This window comes from Camelus bactrianus, chromosome 24 (assembly GCF_048773025.1).
Source record: "Camelus bactrianus isolate YW-2024 breed Bactrian camel chromosome 24, ASM4877302v1, whole genome shotgun sequence".
In the NCBI taxonomy this organism is placed as follows: domain Eukaryota; kingdom Metazoa; phylum Chordata; class Mammalia; order Artiodactyla; family Camelidae; genus Camelus; species Camelus bactrianus.
Genome location: NC_133562.1, coordinates 12,537,068 through 12,554,773, shown reverse-complemented (window position 1 = coordinate 12,554,773; position 17,706 = coordinate 12,537,068). Strand labels below are relative to the sequence as shown.

Here is a 17,706-nt window from a genome sequence, read left to right as displayed (position 1 = left end):
GCTTCAGTGTCTTATGGAACTAGGGTGCAAAACCCTATGCTGCCAGTAGGTGTCATGATCTACATTATGAGGTGCAGGCTAAAAAACAAAAACTAAAACAAACAAAAAGCCTGAGCTTCAGAGTTATTATGTTAGGTGCCAAAGATATGAAAGTAAGAAAAGCACTCCTGTTCGCCAAAAGTTATCTCCTAGTAGTAGTGATTTTTTTTTAATTAGCTCTCTATCTTACCAATGTACAATTTTTACATTGTGTGCCTTGGTTTCCTTCAATACGGAGATTTTTAAAAAATAATGTTTAGTGTCCATGTTGATTGTCATTTGGAACTTGATCACTTGATAGGAAATTACCAAAGCTGTTGTTAAATCAGTTAAGTAATTCAGCACAGCATCCTAAAATTTTAGTACTGGTACTGACACCTTAACAAGAATTTCTGTTACAAATACCCAGCCTAAAACCCTTTACTCGCCTTCAAAGAGCACCTCAGAGGCAAAGGAAACCTTCCACGGTTTTCTGGTGGCGTGACTTGTTTCAGTCTTCTTTGTCCCATGCATGTTGATTTTTGTGCCCAACACAGTGTCAACAGACCCGTTTGGTCTGGGTCTGTTACGGCAACTAAAAAGCATTAATGGCAGAAACAAAATGGATAATGGACAGTCTGAATGGTGGCCGTGGTACACAGCTGGGAAACTGTGGCCAAGGGGACTTTACCCTGGAGGCATATTCAGGATGCAAACACACCCTTCTGTTTTACAAAAGTAGATCTAGCCCCAGGGAGAGCTTCCTGAAGACCACTGCTCTACAGCAATTAATATCAACTGTATCTCTCTCGGAAGGCAACGTGGCTAAGAAGTTGTCCTTTCTCAAACACAGGTTTTTCTTTTAACCTGATGGGTTTGTCTGCTGTTCTGGGGTGACAGATGCCAGGAAAACATTTGTTTTGGGGGCTAATTGGACGACTTCAGTCTCCAGAGCTGTCCGCTTGACAGTTTTTAACAAGTGGTAAGTTCAGGTGAAAGAAAAGTTCTGAAATTAAAGATCAGTAGTACAAAACATAAAAACTAGACTGTGAGCAGCCCTAAAGGCTTGAAGGGGTTTGTTCTTAAGTATGAGCACCTCCCAATGGCTGGTTCAAAGAGAAGGCCACTCCACTTCCATTTTTAAAATTAGGCATTTAATCAAACCTTTAAAAAAAGTCAAGAGTGGATAGCTGAGTATCCCTTTGTTCTTTCCTCCCCATATACCCCCCTTCCCTATTTGGGTTTTTTTTTTTTTTTTTTGCTTGCTTGTTTTTAAGCTATTGTAAGCTGACTCAGAAGAAATACAGATTTTTAAACATAGCATCAATCACAGAGAACTAAGAAATTATATTAGTTATGGGATTTGACTCAAAAGAGGACAAAGGTGGAGAAATGTTTAGTGAAGAAAACTGTGGTCAGAGCAAATACATTTAAATGAAAATAGCAGTTGGGAAAATGGTGGCTAAGGATACAAAGTATTTTATTTTTTGAAATTCTGCACAAAGAGTTACATTTCTGGAAAAAATCTTAATTATGATATCGATTCTTTAAAACAAATGCAATATTTTGGAGGATCACACAGGTCGTTTTTTACTGTCAGAGTGAAGATTTTTTAACCTTAACTTTGGGAAAATAAAAAACAGCAAGTATGTTTTTACTTTAACTTTCATAATGGTCAGATTTTGCTATATTGATTATCAGAGATGCTGCGTAGTCTGAATGGCAAGACTTACCAGGGAAAGCAAAGAAATTTCTTAAAGGTGTACATCGTACAAGCAACTGGGTTGATTTCGTGATTTTTAAAAATAGACCAAAAAAAGAGAAAAAAACATCTACCACGGAGGGAATGCCTTTAAGATTTTAGGTTGGCTTTTCTAGGCTCTGCTGACCAAACTGAAGAATTTTCTGCTTATTCTGATCTGAGGCGTCTGCTTTCCTTGGGGCAGGGGCTGCATGGACTCATCGTGTATTCAGCACTCGCTTTTGCCAGGCACGTGGAGGATGAAAATCTCACAAGAGCCTTCATCGTCAGTGCTCCTGCTCACCACAGTCCTCTCTCCCCGCCAGCATGTCCCTGCCCCGTTGTTTCTCGCCCCACAAACTGTGGTCAGTACAGAGCTGCTCTGAAGTCAGCCTGTCCACCGTAGAGCTCAGGGTAAGAGAAATTGACTTGCAGTTTGAGTCTTGTATTTTGTTCTCATTCAGATTGGTTCTCTAATCTGCACACAGTCTTTTAAAAACTCATCTGCCCTCATTTTTACAAAACAGAAACAGACTCACAGACATAGAAAACAAACTTACGGTTACAGGGGATGGGGGAATGGAGGTGGGAAGGGATATTTTGGGAGCTGGAGATGTGCATATACTAACTACTAAACGTAAGATAGATAAACAATAAGTTTCTACTATATAGCCCAGGGAACTATATTCAGTATCTCATAGTAACCTATAATGACAAAGAATATGAAAAGGAATGTATGTACATACTTCTATGACTGAAACATGCTGTGCACCAGAAACTGACAGCATTGTAAACTGACTATACTTCAATGAAAGAGAAAAGTCATCTGTTTGTCAAGAATAAGTGTGTCTTTACATGCCAAAGATGGTGGCTGTGTTACTGATATTAACAGGAGGACCAAAGGGGACATTTGTAGCCAGGGTTTGTCTGAAAAGCCAAGTAGTATAAACTTTTTAGGGAGCTCTCATTTGCCCAATTCATGATGACACACTTATTTTATATTCCTAAAAAAATATAAAATAGGAAAGTGGTCAACAGATTAAGTATTGAATACTCTTACTGTAACTGAACTGAATTTAGAAGAATTATAATGAATGATTTGGCACCAAATATAATTTACAGTCAGTTAAATGGAAAAAAAAAGAATAAGTATGTCCTTTCTGATTAAAAATAGGCTTTTTCCTCTCAGATGTTATTACATTTGTTGTTACTAGTAAGTGGTAACCTACCCAATTCTGTGGGAACATGAACAGGGTATTCTAAGCAGGAGAGATAACATTTCTTACAACTGATTATCTGGAAATAAAAAACTTCTGGTAAATGATGAATGATTTCTACGCATCTGTTAAATGGGTGCTCACATTCCTTTAACTCCAAGCTTGAAATCAGCAGGTGGCCAAAACCTTGAGTCTGTACAGGGTGAAGTGATGGGACTCTGTTGAATAACAAAGTAATGAAATTCGGTCTCATCAAACTTCAAATGAATGGAAGGTTTATACCAAGTGAAAGTGAAGAGCAATGAAATACTCAGTCAGTGAGTTTCAACACCAGTCGCATTAACGGGGAAAGCAGTAATGACTGTCCCCACCAGGAACATGTCACAGTATTGGGGGAGGGTCTAGTAAAAGCACCTACGTACATTTACAGGGCACACCTCCCCCAGTGCAAGATGTTTTTCCTGGAATGTTTTAGCACTCACACAGAGTGCAATGGCAGCATCAAAAAGAAGGTTGTAGGTAATTGTACTAAATATATCAGTTAACGGCATACTTTTCTGATCTCTAATTTTCAGGTTTGGATAACCAATGTTGTGAATTGATATTTCATTATTGTCCATTGCAACCATGAATCCAGCCTTACTGTAGAGATAAATACTTCACTCTGGGTTGTCTTAGCTGGTGAGAGTGCAGGAGAACACGTCAGGGTAGATACACACCCATGAACTGCTTCATTATCATGTGGTTAAAACCTTAAAAATGGTTTTCATAACTGTTATTACGTATGTTGAGGAAGAATCACTTACAATTTTTTTTTAAGTTGAAAACTCTAGGGGCTGATTTGACTTGGGAGTAGGTAATTTGTGGAGGTGACATCATTCCACGCAGGACATGGAGAATGGTGGGGTCTTTCATTATCCGGAGGAAAGGCTGGGTCCCTGTGGGAGTTCTAGGCTGCGGCCACGGATGTGGGTCTTGCTTGAGACAGATGTGTCCGTCATCCTTGGGAAGGGAGACGACCAACGTAGACAGGGAAAGGTATCAGCATTCACCCAGCCTCCAGAAAATCACCTCGAGCTACTTCTTCCCTTTGTCAAGGAGTAAGTCACAGATTAAATCTGGACAGAGATAAGTGAGGTCAAGCCAGCAGCGGAGGGCAGTGTGTCTGTCCCAGCTGGGGAGGCTCTTCAGACACTTGTACTGGGCAGACACGAGACAAGCACTGAACTCGTGACCCGAGGAAAACTGAGGCAGGGGAGGGTGGCTTATCCAAATCTGGGAGGATTAAGGGAAATTCTGCATACTGAACATTATCCCCGAGAAAGTCTCTCTACCATCAAAGACAGAGACAAAAATAAACCCTGCAAGAAAAGCAACAGAGAGGAAGCCAAGATAATGCAGGGAGCAGAAGACAGCTTTTAAACAATGTATAAAATGATAAGAGACGCTCTCACATCCACGGAACTGAGCAAGGTTCTAGGAAAGAAACCATCAGAGAACCAAAAACTCTTGGCAATCAAAGATACGACCAACCTTTCAACAGACAGGCTGGAAGATGGAGCTAAAGAAATCTCCCAGACAATGTATTTAAAAGAGACAGAGAAAAAGAAATTGGTGGGTACGGATATGAAAGAGAGAAGAAAATTAAGGATCAACCTGTGAAGTTCCAAAAATCAGGAGTTCCAGAAAATGACGAAAAAAAAATTGAAGAGGCCAACATGTATCTTCTTCAGTTAAAGCTTATACTATCTCATTGACAAAAGCATAGTGCTGATTTTTTTTGATAGTGCTTATTTTTGACTTAAAAAAAGCCATTTTACATCATTTCCACCTTTACAAAAATAACTCGAGGGGAGTTTTTGAAGTGTAGTAGGGTTTTCATATTTGCGTAAGTAAACAATTTGAGGACGGAGGTTAGCAGCTAACGTCCCACCAGAAAGCAACTCAGAGTGAAACTTACTGGCAGTGATGACTTGCTCTTATCAAGAGATGTGCAAATTCGGGGAGAGGACAGACTGAACTGCCCTGGATGAACTGTCACTTATCAGTCGTCCTGTTTGTGTGGACCTTCTTATCAATTCTAGATGCTGAAAGGCTGTCCCCACGCTCTTGTCCAAATTCCATGTCCTGGTTTTTTTTTTTTTTTTTTTTTTTTTTTCATTTTGGGGGCATGACTCATCCCTAAAACTGAGCAAATATTTACTGAACAGTTAGTAGGATTATGACCTTGCTGCTGTCCTGCAGTTTGGCTATAGTCCACATTCTATCCACATACGAACCCATTCTCTCATTAGAGAGCACAGAACTCAGGTGCTTTTTTTCAGTCCTTCTCTTGTTCTGATGTCTGGCTGTGCTCCTCTGCCCCTGCCTCTGCTCGCCCCTTCCCTCAGAGCCCTGCTGAGCAGACTCCTTAAAGAACTCCTTCCCTCCACTGGGGACATCAGATGTCCCAGAGGAGCCTCCAAGAGTCTGAAATTTCATTTAGCTTGGATAAGTTAGTTTTGGAATGCAAATACATGTTTATTATCGGCTATCCTAACAACCTTAGAAGCGAGAATATTTCCATCTCCTGCAAACATGTTTTTGAAAACCTTTTCTCAGGGATGACTCAAAATAATAGACCTTCCAGGAAGATCAAGCTTATTTGTGATTATCACTCAGCTCTTTTGAGCTCTGTAAAGAATGAATCACAGTGACATACATTATAAATTCTGTAATAAATGGGATTAGCATTTTTTTTTTTGCATTCGCTCTTTAAAAGGAAGATGTGGATTGTCTCTTTCCAGAGAGCACTGTAATATCAAGAATCAACTATGAATCATCCATGAATGATCATGGTACATACAACAATATAATGTTCTCAAATATCTATGTGTGGACATGTGTTGCTTTTGCAATAGAAAGATAAAATATGTTACTTTAAAATTGTGTGGATAAATGGAAATGAAAAAGGAGAAAGATTTAATAAGCACTTGGTGGCTTGTTGGTTATGCCTCGTCACTAAAATGTGACTTAACTTTAGGAACCAATTAATCATCCGTCTTGTGACAGCTGAACCCCCAGCCTTAAAGAATTCCTTGTATCTAGAACTTCTCTCTAAAGAACTAAATAGGCTGTACTGATGTGATTCTCTTAGTCCTCTCAGCATTTTGTTAGGAAAGTGGAATTATTTATGTTCTATTAGATAAGAAAATATTTAATTTTTCTTTACAGAAATTAAGTGGCATAGTTTAAGATTATCCAGCCAGCCATCGACCTGGGAAGAGAACACTGGTATCCTGAGCCTAAGAAATACTTCATCAACTGCCTCAATTTTCACTGGAGGAAAGGGTGCAGTCAGTGTAAGTACAGATACTAAATATGTTTTACCATCCTCTAAACACTGATAGTTGTATTTCAGATAGTTGTTCTTTCCACAAGGCAGATTTCTGCTTTTAAAAGGACACAAGGGCAAAAGTGTGGCATCACTAAACGTCACCAAAGTCTTCAGTCTGATTTGTTTTATTTTCTGAAGAGACATTTATCTTGAGAAATAGGCCTTTTGACTTTTAAGTAATTCAAAGTGGTGCTCCATAAATACTCATGCTTCTGGTGCAGTAGGGAGAGTTCTCGAATATCATGCAAATCACATTTTCTTAAATACAGTTGATCGTAAAGCAGGACTCACAAAATCAACTACGAAACCTGGACTCTGGGAACACGTAGGCAGAAAGTGGTTTGAGAGATGACAAAAGCCAGGCTCAAGGGAGAAAGGCTCTAAGCGAAATCAGTTTTAGTCCTGGTCTTGCAATTATCAACTTAGATAACTCAGAAATGAATTAGTTTGCCTACAAGAAATCAATACATTAATATTGACTGTATTGTTTCCTATGAATACTTTCATATTCCAGATTTTGTGTTCTGTAAAATCTGAGCCTCCCAAATAAAACTCTGATTAAAAGCCTTGGTTTTCTTTTAATATATATATGTTTTTTTTTAATATATATATATATTTTTCATTTTTAAAAATGTTTGAAAGTTTTGCAGACAGAACTGAGGGAGTGAGAGCAGCATTCACTGAGATTCCTGTGTAACTCTGCTCCAAATCCTCCATGGAAATAAGCACATTTAATACACATTTAGACAAAAAGCTAAGCCCCTACTGTGCTCCACTGTGTTCGTATCAGGCATTCTTAAGAAATTCTGGTATATTATCCACATTTTGGAGATAGGGGAAAAGAACCTTAGCAATGTTGAGAAACTCACCCAAGTTCATGGAGCTAAGTCTGCCTGAATTTAAATCCATAATCTGTTTATTACATCCTTCTACTTTACAGAAATGGATTTTTTTTTTTTTTTTTTTTTTTTTTTTTTTTTTGGTGGTGGTGGTGGTGGTGTTCCTTGTAATGCAAGGTCTGCTTCTGAATTACTGCCCTAGTCATGCACATGTCTGACACATTCACTCACTTCCTTGACCATGTGTACTTCAAGTTACAAGTCTGGTTACGTTTTCCATAAAAACTTTGTTTGGTTGTCAGATACTAAACAAAGGAAAGAAAGAAGGCAAAACAGAAGAAACAGAGTTAAATATCTCCAAACCAGAGTGGATTTTTAAAAAAACACAGGCTTTTCTTCTAGTATTAGAACAGATCATGACTTCTCTGGGTAAGGACCAGGTGAATAGCTGGCTTGTGCTTAGAAGCCAGGTTATACCAAAGATAAGAATCTTGAAATGCCAGAATCACACTAGATACGGTGGGTGAGATGATCACACTGAGAAAGGCACCTAAGGATGGAGACCAGCAAAAGGAAACACAGAATTGTGTCCCCAATGTCACATCTACTTTGAAGAACAAAATACCTAAGAGAAATAGTGAACAAATCTCCAGCATCATTAAATTTTTTTTCTTTTTTTTTTTTAAAGCTTTCTCATTCCACATAGGCGAATTTTTCTGAAGTTAAAAGGGATTCCCTAGAATAATCTAGAGACTAGGGAAGACTGGGAGTAAGGGAGTCTGAGTCCCATCCTGCATTCGCCATTTGCCAGCTGGTGGCCTTGTGTATGGCTTTAAGCCTTGGTGTTACTGTAAAATGAGGGAGTTGTACAGACTGTCTTTATGTTTCATTTGGAATAGTCCAGAACTCCAACAGGCCTAGTAACCCAGGGAAGGTCAGCTTTAACACAGTAAAGCTAAATGAGGAGAAACTTGAAAATAACGTGAGGGCTATTTCCCAAGGGTGAAGGGACAAACCCAGCTTGCTCCGGACGTTATTGGAGGAGGATGTCTAGTCAACATTTTGGAAGGGCACTCAGCTAGGTGTCAGAGGCACAGACCAGTGTGTGATCTGCTCCGGAGGGGTGTGTGTGTGTGTGTGTGTGTGTGTGTGTGTGTGTAGGGGGTGGGGTGCAGACTTGACAACTACTGTTTGCATTTCCTTACAAAGTGAGGACCTTTCTACAAAAACACTCACATGATGTATTAGTACGTTTAGCATCTCCTGTTTGAGAATACATGCCACGACAAAAAGCTGTCACGACTTTTCTTTGCAATGAATGTTTAAAAAATGAATCATCATGGTATCCACACATATGTGAAAATACTGGCTATGTGTGCAGGAGACATGATTTATTCAAGTCTGTCCATAACGTTTGAAGCAGGTGTTCCTTTGCAGACCTCTTGTAGTACATAAGCTGGATGCAGCGCACAGGTCAGAAATCAAGGGATTAGGCTGATTTTCAGTGTATGAGCCCAGCCTTAGTTTTAATTATTAATTTTTGTGTTTTTCCCCCCATCACACTCCCTCCACAATCAAGCTGTTTCTCTGGGTCACTGCTGAGGCCCCTGCAGCCTTGGAGCTATGCAAGCTGGTAGAAAGTTAGCCTTAGACTGGCAATACTTGGAGCAGACGCTGAAAATCTGACAGTTGGCTCACCACTTGCCCAGAGGAATGAAAGGCCCCATTAGGTTACCTTTAGAATGTGCCGTGGAGGTACCGTTTGTGTCGGATGCCAAAGTCAATGTTAGATCTACTTTCATGAGCATCAAGTGAATGCACAAATCTCCAATCATACATTAGACTAGGCCATTCCTTCTTGTGATCAAAGGCGGGTTAGCAAGAGTTGGCTGGCCATGTGATCAAGTTAAACTAAGACAAGATTCCAAAGCAAGCCACAACCATTGAAGAGTGAGAGGCATGGACGTCAGACATGCAATTAAAAAGTAAAAACTAAAATGCTGCACGTGCTTACCTGTATGATTGAAAACTACTGGAGTCAGAGAATTAGCTGACTGTCAGGCATTCCAAAGGAGATTCTGAATTCCTAATAAGAGTTTAATTTATAAGGGGCCCAATGTTTAACGTGTCAAGCTAATAACACTAACAAGTGATAGTTACTCCTGCTGAAATCTCTTCTACCTTTAAATTAGAGTGGCAAGAAACTTCAGTGGCTACTGCTGGGAGTGGCGAGGACGTAACTGTGGCCTCCTGTCCAGGATCACAGCCTAATTTTTAGGCATGGAGATGGCCTCTGTAAATCCCACTTTGGAATACAACAAACCACATCCCCATATTGCTACTAAACATCTTACTACTATGCCTGACTGTCTGAAAATGGAATTTAGAAGTACCCTACTGCAAGGAGAAATTTTAGGGCAATTAATAATAGTGTGACAATAATCTCCAGCAAGGAAGGAAGAGAAAGAACAAGAGGAGTCCTTTGTTTTTAAATTTAATTAACATGGCCTTCCTGATTCTTCTGAAAAGAAAATCCAGGAAGAATTTTTGAGTTTCATTTCTAAAAGGCCTACAATATTATGTTTTAATTAAAACTGAATAAACTTCCCTATGAATTTTGAATTTTTAAAAACCTAGCTAGCAACAGTACATTATTAAAAGCTGCATCACTTACACCAAAGAAATACTCGATTTTTAGAGATTCATTATCAAGTTCTTAAATGATCAGTATCCTGAAACTCAAATAATGCTCAAACTTCTGTTACCCGAAGCAGTATTGTTCATTAACTTCAACGAAGTTCAACGACCTCCGAAGTGTTGAAACACTTAAATAAAACCGGTATTTTCATCTACCTGAAAAGCCTAAAAAAAAAAAACAGGGTTCTGAAAAAAACTTATTACCTCGCCAAAATCAATTGCTCCTCACCCCTCCCTCCATTCCACAAATGCCTGTAACCCAAACTTGTAAAGTCTCTCACTTTTTGTGTTCCACTCCACGTTTATTCCTTAAAAGGATGAAGCAAAAATCCTTGACTTGGTGCGAACTCTGAATCAGTCGTTTTATCTCTTAGATAATCCTATTTTCACGGCAAGTTTTGGCTTTTAGGTTGTTTCCCCCTTTTTCTTTCTTTACTTTTGTTGTTGTTGGGGGTGGCGTAGGGAGGGAGTCAAAGTCCCTTAAACCATTTGTTTAAAAATGTCAACAGCACACTAACGAGGAGAAACAGAAAACGGGAGATTTCAGATAAAATAAGATGCACCCTCAAACCCCCAGAGGGAAAAATAACAAAACAAACACACAAACTTGGGCTGTCCAGCACATCCGCAAAGGAGGGAAGAGTTGCGCGCGCCCGAGGGAAGCCGCGGGGCCTCCGCCCTCCCGGCCCGCAGGTGGCTCGTGGCAAACGTCGCAGACAACCAGGGCCACGATGGGCTTTGTCGGCGTCGCTAGTTGGCTGTGTCTGCCCTTGCCCAGAAAAACAGTCTTTCTCAAAAGAATGACAGAACAGAAAGAGAAGCGTGCGTTAGGCTACGAAAGAGGCATTCGCCTCCACTGCCTAATCCCTATCTGATTCCCCATCGCGGTCCAAAAATGAACCTGCCACCAATCAAGTTGCTGCGCAAGTTCTTTTATTTCCCGCAGCCCCTCCACCTGCCGGGGCGGTGCTCCGCGCACCCCAGGCTTCCCTCCGGCGACCCCCCGCGGGCTGCAGCAAAAATGGGGCGCTTCGGCGGGGCGGGGGCGGGCGGCTGCCGCGGATCCGGCCGGCTACCGCCGCAGCTTGGTGGCCTCCGATTGGCCACGACGCGGGCGGGGAAGCTCGGCGGAGGAGGAAGGCGGGGGCGAGGGCGGCGGCGGTGGCGGCGGGAGGGGATCGGCTCCGGGAGCGGGCTGCGCAGCCGGGCAGCACGCGGGGCCGGCGGGCGCGGGGAGAGCGGCGGCGGCGGCGGCGGCTCGTCCTGGTCGCGCTCGCGGAGGCCGAGTAGGGCGCGCGGGCGGCGGCGGCGGGGAGTGTGGTGGCGCGCGCGAGTGAGCGGCGCGGGGCGAGGACTGGCGGGCGGGTGACGGCGCGCGGGCAGCAGGGGCGGCCGCGGCGGCAGCTGCGCGGGACGGAGCCGCGGCGGGAGCGGCCGCGCCGGCCCCTGGCCTCACCCCCGCGCGGCCACAGGCCGGAGACCAGACTCCCAACTCTCCGGGGGAACGGAAAAAGGAGCCGAGAAGCGGTCCTCAGTCCCCACGCAGCAGAGGCGCCGGGCGGCGGGACTGCTGCCCTTTGTGGGCGCAGCGCGCACGGCCAGGAGATCCCTCCCCGCGGCGCTCTCCACAGCGTCTTCGTCGTGCCAAGCGACCCTGGAGAGGGGACCCGGAGAAAGCAAAACCCCGAGCCCTAAACCTCGCGTTGCGGAGCTCCTGGGGAGCGCCAGCCGCTTCACTTCCACCTCCGCATCCTCCACGGGCCAAGGTCCCTGCCGCCTGCATCCCTCCTGGCTTCCGCTGCGCTTTGGGCCGGAGCAGAGCCGCCTGTGCTGCCACCGCGGCCGCCCACACACACACACACTCACTCACACACTCACACCCCTCACACGCACTCCCTCCTTCTCCCCCGCCCCCTCCCCAGCTCCTTGATCTCTCGGTCTGTTTTATTACTCGTGGTGCGAGTCCCGCGGACTCCGCGGCCCGCTATTTGTCATCAGCTCTCTCTCCATTGGCGGGGAGCGGAGAGCAGCGGAGAAGGGGGTGGGGTGGGGAGGGGAAGGGAAGGGGGTGGAAACTGCCTGGAGCCGTCTCTCCGCGCCGCTGTTGGTGCTGCCGCTGCTGCCGCCGCCGCCTCCGGCTCCTCGCTCGGCCCCTCTCCGCCTCCATGTGCCGGATAGTGGGAGCGCCGCGGACCCTGCTGCCGCTGCTGGCGGCCCTGCTTCAGGTACGCAGCGGTCCCGGCGGGCCGGGCCGCGGGCGGGGTGGGGCGGGCGGCGCCGGGTCCCTTTGTTCCCCGCGCCGCTGCGGGGCCGGGCTGCGCACCCGGGAAGGGAGGTGCCGCACCGTGCGGCCGAGCTGCGCAGACACGAGGCTCGGGTCGGGCGCCGGGGCAGGGCTGCCGCGGCCAGCGGGTCTCCCACGCCTCTCTTGGCGGGTTCCGAAAGGGGCTGATTGCCGGCCCCCTCTGCTCCTCGTGCGGTGTAGGGCGAGCTCGCGGGGGGGGGGGGTGTCTCTAGGCAGCAGAAGGAAGAGAGAGGATAGCACTCGGTTTTGCAGTTTTCTACGCCTCCCACTCCTCGCATTGCACTTTGCTCCAATATTTTTGTTTATTTCTGCAGGGATGGGTCGCGAGTTTGCAGTAGGAATTCTCACTCTGGTGTCTTAGTTACGGGACTTGCCTCCACCCCACCCCACCCTGGCACCCGCGCGCCTCCCGGTGCCCGAGGGCTCCACTGTCCTATTGTCTTTACCCCAGCTTGGAGTTGCTTCCTATTTTTGTTCTCCTGCCCTAACAATTTTCTGTGTTGGTCCTACCTGGAAAGGAAATCTGGCCCCCTTGCCCCGAATAGTCTACGCCGGTCGGTGCCTCGGCACCCAACCCCTGGCCCCGCACCGTCCCTTATCCCGCCGGGCGCGGAGAAGTTCCGTTATTCGGCTATTATTCCTCTCCTTCTGTCCGGCTGCCTCTGCCCTGCGTGCGTCCTGGGGGCGCCTTTACTGGGAGCCCCCGCACTTTTCACGCCTTCAGGAGAGCGCCAGACAGCTTTTCCCTGGAGTCGGTACTGGGAGGCTCCTCCGCGGCAGGAAGCACCTGCTCCAGGCAGGTCTCAGGCTCTCTCCCCACTCTGAGCCGCCGATCCGCAGCCCGGCCGAGCACCCAACTTTCTCTCTGCGTCCGGCCGGAGGATGCCCGGAGGCCCCTCCCGGCTCGTTAGCCGGGTCCGGGGAAGCGATGCCGCGCGCCGTGGCCACGACCCCCGAGCAAAGTGGGTGTCAGACGGGGGTCGCGCGTCTGCCCCCGGTGGCGGTGGGGGCCCGAAGCGGCTGCGGGAGAGGGGCGTGTCCGCCCTCCCTGCCTGGCAAGGTCTCCGGGGAAATGCGCCCGAGGGGCCCCCCTGCGCACTGCCGGCCGCCGGGGGTGGCCAGCCGGTGGCCGCCCCAAAAAGTGCGAGCGAGGCTTGGAAGGACCTCTACGCCTGGGACGACCAGGGCAGGGACAGATGGTGCGGATCGTCCCCCTCTGTGGTCTTCACGGGTCAGGGCCTAGCGCGCTCCGGCCTCGGGCGCCGGGGGCGGGACGGGGCCGGCGCCCGTGGTCTCGCGCGCGCTCTCCCGCCGCCCCCTAGAGGGGTGTGGGCCGCGGCCGCGCTGAGCCCTGTCCATGGTGCGCCGAGAAACCCTGCCCGGCTCCCCGCTCTCCTCCCCCGGGTCGTGCCCTCCCACTTTCCGGCTCTTTTCCTCCCACTGGCTGTCGGGCCGCCGGGGTCCCGCCGTTCCTTTCTCCTTTCTTGGGTTTCTCCTTTTGTTCTTTCGTCTCCTGCTGGTCTTTCTCTCTCCCCTCCCCCCACCCGCCAGTCCGCCCCCTTGGCTTTCTTCTGACTCTGGGGTTTCAGGACTATTAGACTAGACATTTTTGGCCTCTGCACTTTTGGGGAGTGGATGGAATTTCTAACTTGGGGGAGGAGACCTGCCAGTCACTTGCCAACAAAAGTACCTCCTGTTATAAAACCGCCCTTTATTCTTGGAGCGCACACTCATTCTTTTACCTCTTGTCACTTCATTTATTGTTTCTTCTTTTAAAATGGGGTTTATTAAAGAGGTTAGGCTGAAGGGAGAAGAAGAGGGAAAAAAAGTGCTACTTCAAGTGTTTCAAGTTAAAAGGAAGGCAAGATAAACTTGAGAATCCTGCGGACATTAGATTTCTTTTTTAAAACAAAGATGCCATAGATTTAAAAAATCTTGTTTTAAGAAACAGTACGGTTTGGATATCATGGAGTGGTCTTACTAGTTTACAAGCAAATTATAATAAATCCTAAAAGTGCGAGTCTGGCAGTAGATGGTATGCCCAGTAACTTTTTGATCTGAAAGTAAGTTTTAATTGAATATTGTGCAGTGAAGTTAGGACAGGGGGAGACATTTGTTGGTCATTAATGCTATGGGATTAAATGTGGCGCTACTGGAGCAATCTCATTTCCTCTTTGAGTCATCTGCCTTGAGGGCCAGGTGTGAATTTTGAAGATCATTTTCTTTCTTTCTTTCTTTTTTTCTTGAGCATTTAAAAATATCATTTATAAACATCAAATAACACGCCTCTCTTTTTCACTGTATGTTCTTTCTCAGTTTCTTCTAGGCTGATGTCATGTTGACTTTTGTAAACCTTGACGAAAGGGGAGATTAAAACTTTGTCATCAAGTTGTTTGGCAGTCTTCTGATTGAAGCAGTAACATTGAGTGATTTGCAAGGTTATCAGAAGTGGAAGCAGAGCAGTATATGCAGCAACAGTTTTAGGGTTAAGTGCACCATGTGGATTGTACATTCTGAGATTGGAAATGACTTTGTGCTGATGATCTGCTTTACTCACCAGAATAACAAAGATCTATCCTCAAGGTGAACACGGTGCCTCTGCAGTCATCTGCTTTTAAAAGGCTAGTTGTTGTTGTTGTTGTTGTTGTTTGCAGGCCAGGCTAAGGAGTCAAGAGTTTTAGAAAAGAGAATGAGTAGGTTATTAGTGTAGATACCAAGCTGTCTTGTTTTTTCATACTGGTTAAAGAAGAATAATTGAATATTCAGAAGGACTTCATGCCTTTAATTAACTGAAGTGTTCTTTGTTTTACTTGGAACACTTTTTTTTTTTCACTTTGAGAGATTCTTTGCTAGTTGATTCTGTTACCTAGATTTACATAATTCTAGTCAACTTTGCATGTTATGATATTCAGCTTTAAGATTGTCTCTGTTCTCCTTCATTTTAGCCTGAAGTATTAGTATTGTCCTGTAAAAAAGAAGCAGATTTTGAGCATTAAACTTCACTGATCAAGGGATATCAAAAAGTTATGACACGCTTTCCTTTTAAATTATACTAGTGACTTCCAAATCCTTAAGTAGATTTATTATCAGGAAAAAAAAATCAATTTTACTTTTACTACCCATGCAGTAATTAATAGATTAGAAACCTGTTTATTTTTTCTAGTTCACATTTTAATTGCATAGCTCCATTGTTCTAATTTAAATACGCTTGTTGGGTGATGGAGCATCAAGGACATCACCTTAATATTCAGAGATATTCTGGATTCTTAGTCTTATCACGCAGGTCCTGCTTTGAACCCTGGATAAGGATGTATGAAAAAAGAGGCATAAACCATATGTGATTTTCACCTATTAGGTATAGACTTTGAAATGATTAACATTCAACACATGAAATGTTTAAAGAAAAAAAAAGCTTTGTTTTAGTATGTGGAAAATCTAGGATACAATAGCCATTTTAAGTATAGAACACATATATATTCTCCATGTTTATTTGATTTTCCCGTGTTTGTAACAAGTTCTTGCACAAGTAACGGAGAATTAACATAGTTGGTGTTCACAGTTTATTCTACTTATGTGTGTCTTTGTCCTTTTTTAAACTTGTTGCATGTGGCCATTACTAATAGGTGGTGCATTGCAAACCTACTAGGTACAATTTGAAAAATAATTTGTGTATCCTAAAATATTATTTTAAGCATTTTTTAATGATACATGTATACACAAATTTAAATTATATATAATTCTTGAAGCCTTAATTGCAAGTTCAGAATTTACTTACAGAGTACACTTTTTGAGTTTCATACCTTCATCAAAATCAGCCCTGACCTTCTTCCAAAAGTTTGGACTGAGATTTTTAAGAGGAAGTTCTTTTTAGATGGTTTGTATTTTTTACATATAGAGACACAATTCTTCTTGCAGCAGATTGTTTTGGTGACAGTGTATTGAACCAAACTGTGCTTAATTTCCGTTTTCATTAAAAATCTTCAATTCTTAAATCTGTTGTGCCTCATTAAGCTTTAGGGTTATTAATCGAGAAATGTCAAGACTTAAAGCAACAGTTAATCTTGCTTTAAAATGCCTTTTAAAAAAAACCCTAAGTAACTCAAATCCCCATTCTGTTTTCAAAGGGGTAGTCTCAAGTCAGAAGAGTGACTTTAAACAAAAAATCAGAGCTGTTATTTAAGAAATGTAGTGTTTGTGTATACTTTCTATCACTTTTGCCCAAGTTAACATCATTCAGATTTGTTCTTTTGGCTCAAATATAAAACATAATAAAGTTTAAGCACTACACAGACTTGTGGTGAATTTTATCAACCATTTAAAAAGTATGATAGATTTGGAATTTGGATTTTGTTATTTGAGTAATCATTTGACATCTGCCACTAGTACACTTTCTAGAATCTACTTTCAAGTTGGGTGAAGAACTATAAGTTGAAACATAATTTGTACTAACAAATCATTATGCTTCGCATTTCTGTTTTTCCCTTTTGAAAATTTATTTTTGTCATAATTTTTCAGTAAATTGTATCAGTTAACTTGAGCACATGCTGGTCTTCGTATATTTAACTAAATGTCGGTAAGTTTTAAATTAAACCACGCTGTTCATGCCAGGGAGGAGGTATATATAGATATATTAAGAGCTGCATCTACGAATACAAAGCGATGAGTTTAAAGTAGGCAGAAGGTGAATTGGGGAACTAAGTAGGACTTTCTGAGAAATTTGATTTGTGTTATAATAGAGTTTTTAAAAGGAAACTTGAAGTAATGCATAAATACTGCTCATTCCTATACTTGGTTAGCCTCTTTAGGACTTAGTGGACTTTCTTGTCTGAGCTTCCAGCTGTACTTAGGGCACTCAAGGTCTTGAGTTGCATGTGTATGTATATGTATATAATAACTTTGTTTTGTGCAGATGAGCTGCCCTCATAAAGTGTCAAGGGCAAGAGCTGGGGTCAAGGGCAAGAGCTAGGGTCAAGGGCAGGAAGCCTGGGGTTCTAATCTGGTCCAGATGTTGTTCAGTCTCTTAAACTCCAATGACCTCATTTTCCTCAATAATAAAATCTTGGGCCTGGTTGGATTAAGTTGCTCTCTAAGGGACTTTCTAGTTCTGTGACTCTGGGGGCTGCTTAAAATATCCCAAAATGATACCTTTTCAAAAATGTTGGAATGACTAATTTTCAACCTGAAATGCAGGGATTTTCAGATACTCAGAGTGACAGAGTATGATTTTTGAGGGGTTGTTAACAATAGTTTATCATATATGATAGGTTAGAAGACATCTGTATTTTTTATATGCTTGACTTTTTAAGTGTTTTTTTTTTTTCCATTGACTGCTGCTTTTACCACTAAAAGCAAACTATTTGGGAGTGGGGGTAAGCGAGAGTTCAGCTTCAAGGAAGGGAAGTCTAATATTACTAAGAATAAAAATTATGTACTCTATTACTTTATGCTTTTATGTTTCTTTGCGAGAAGGTAGTCTCCAGGAGAACCATCAAACTGAGTTATGTGGGTCAGCA

General features: G+C 43.8%; 2 protein-coding genes across 2 annotated transcripts in view; one reads left to right on the top strand and one right to left on the bottom strand.

The window, feature by feature from the left end:
• Nucleotides 1-1,481: 1,481 nt before the first annotated feature.
• LOC141574920 (uncharacterized) lies at nucleotides 1,482-12,055 on the bottom strand. Its single transcript, XM_074352305.1, has 3 exons — nucleotides 11,975-12,055; nucleotides 10,170-11,579; nucleotides 1,482-10,053 (listed from the first exon to the last, which is right to left on the bottom strand). The coding sequence occupies exons 1-2, from the start codon at nucleotides 12,053-12,055 to the stop codon at nucleotides 10,800-10,802; spliced, it is 861 nt and encodes a 286-aa protein (XP_074208406.1). The 3' UTR covers nucleotides 1,482-10,053; nucleotides 10,170-10,799.
• Nucleotides 11,578-17,706, top strand: part of CDH2 (cadherin 2) — a 193,684-nt gene continuing 187,555 nt past the window's right edge. Inside the window, exon 1 of the mRNA XM_074352193.1 lies at nucleotides 11,578-12,113. Within this exon, the coding sequence (XP_074208294.1) occupies nucleotides 12,054-12,113 (60 nt within the window). The 5' untranslated portion in view covers nucleotides 11,578-12,053. The remainder of the gene's footprint in view (nucleotides 12,114-17,706) is intronic.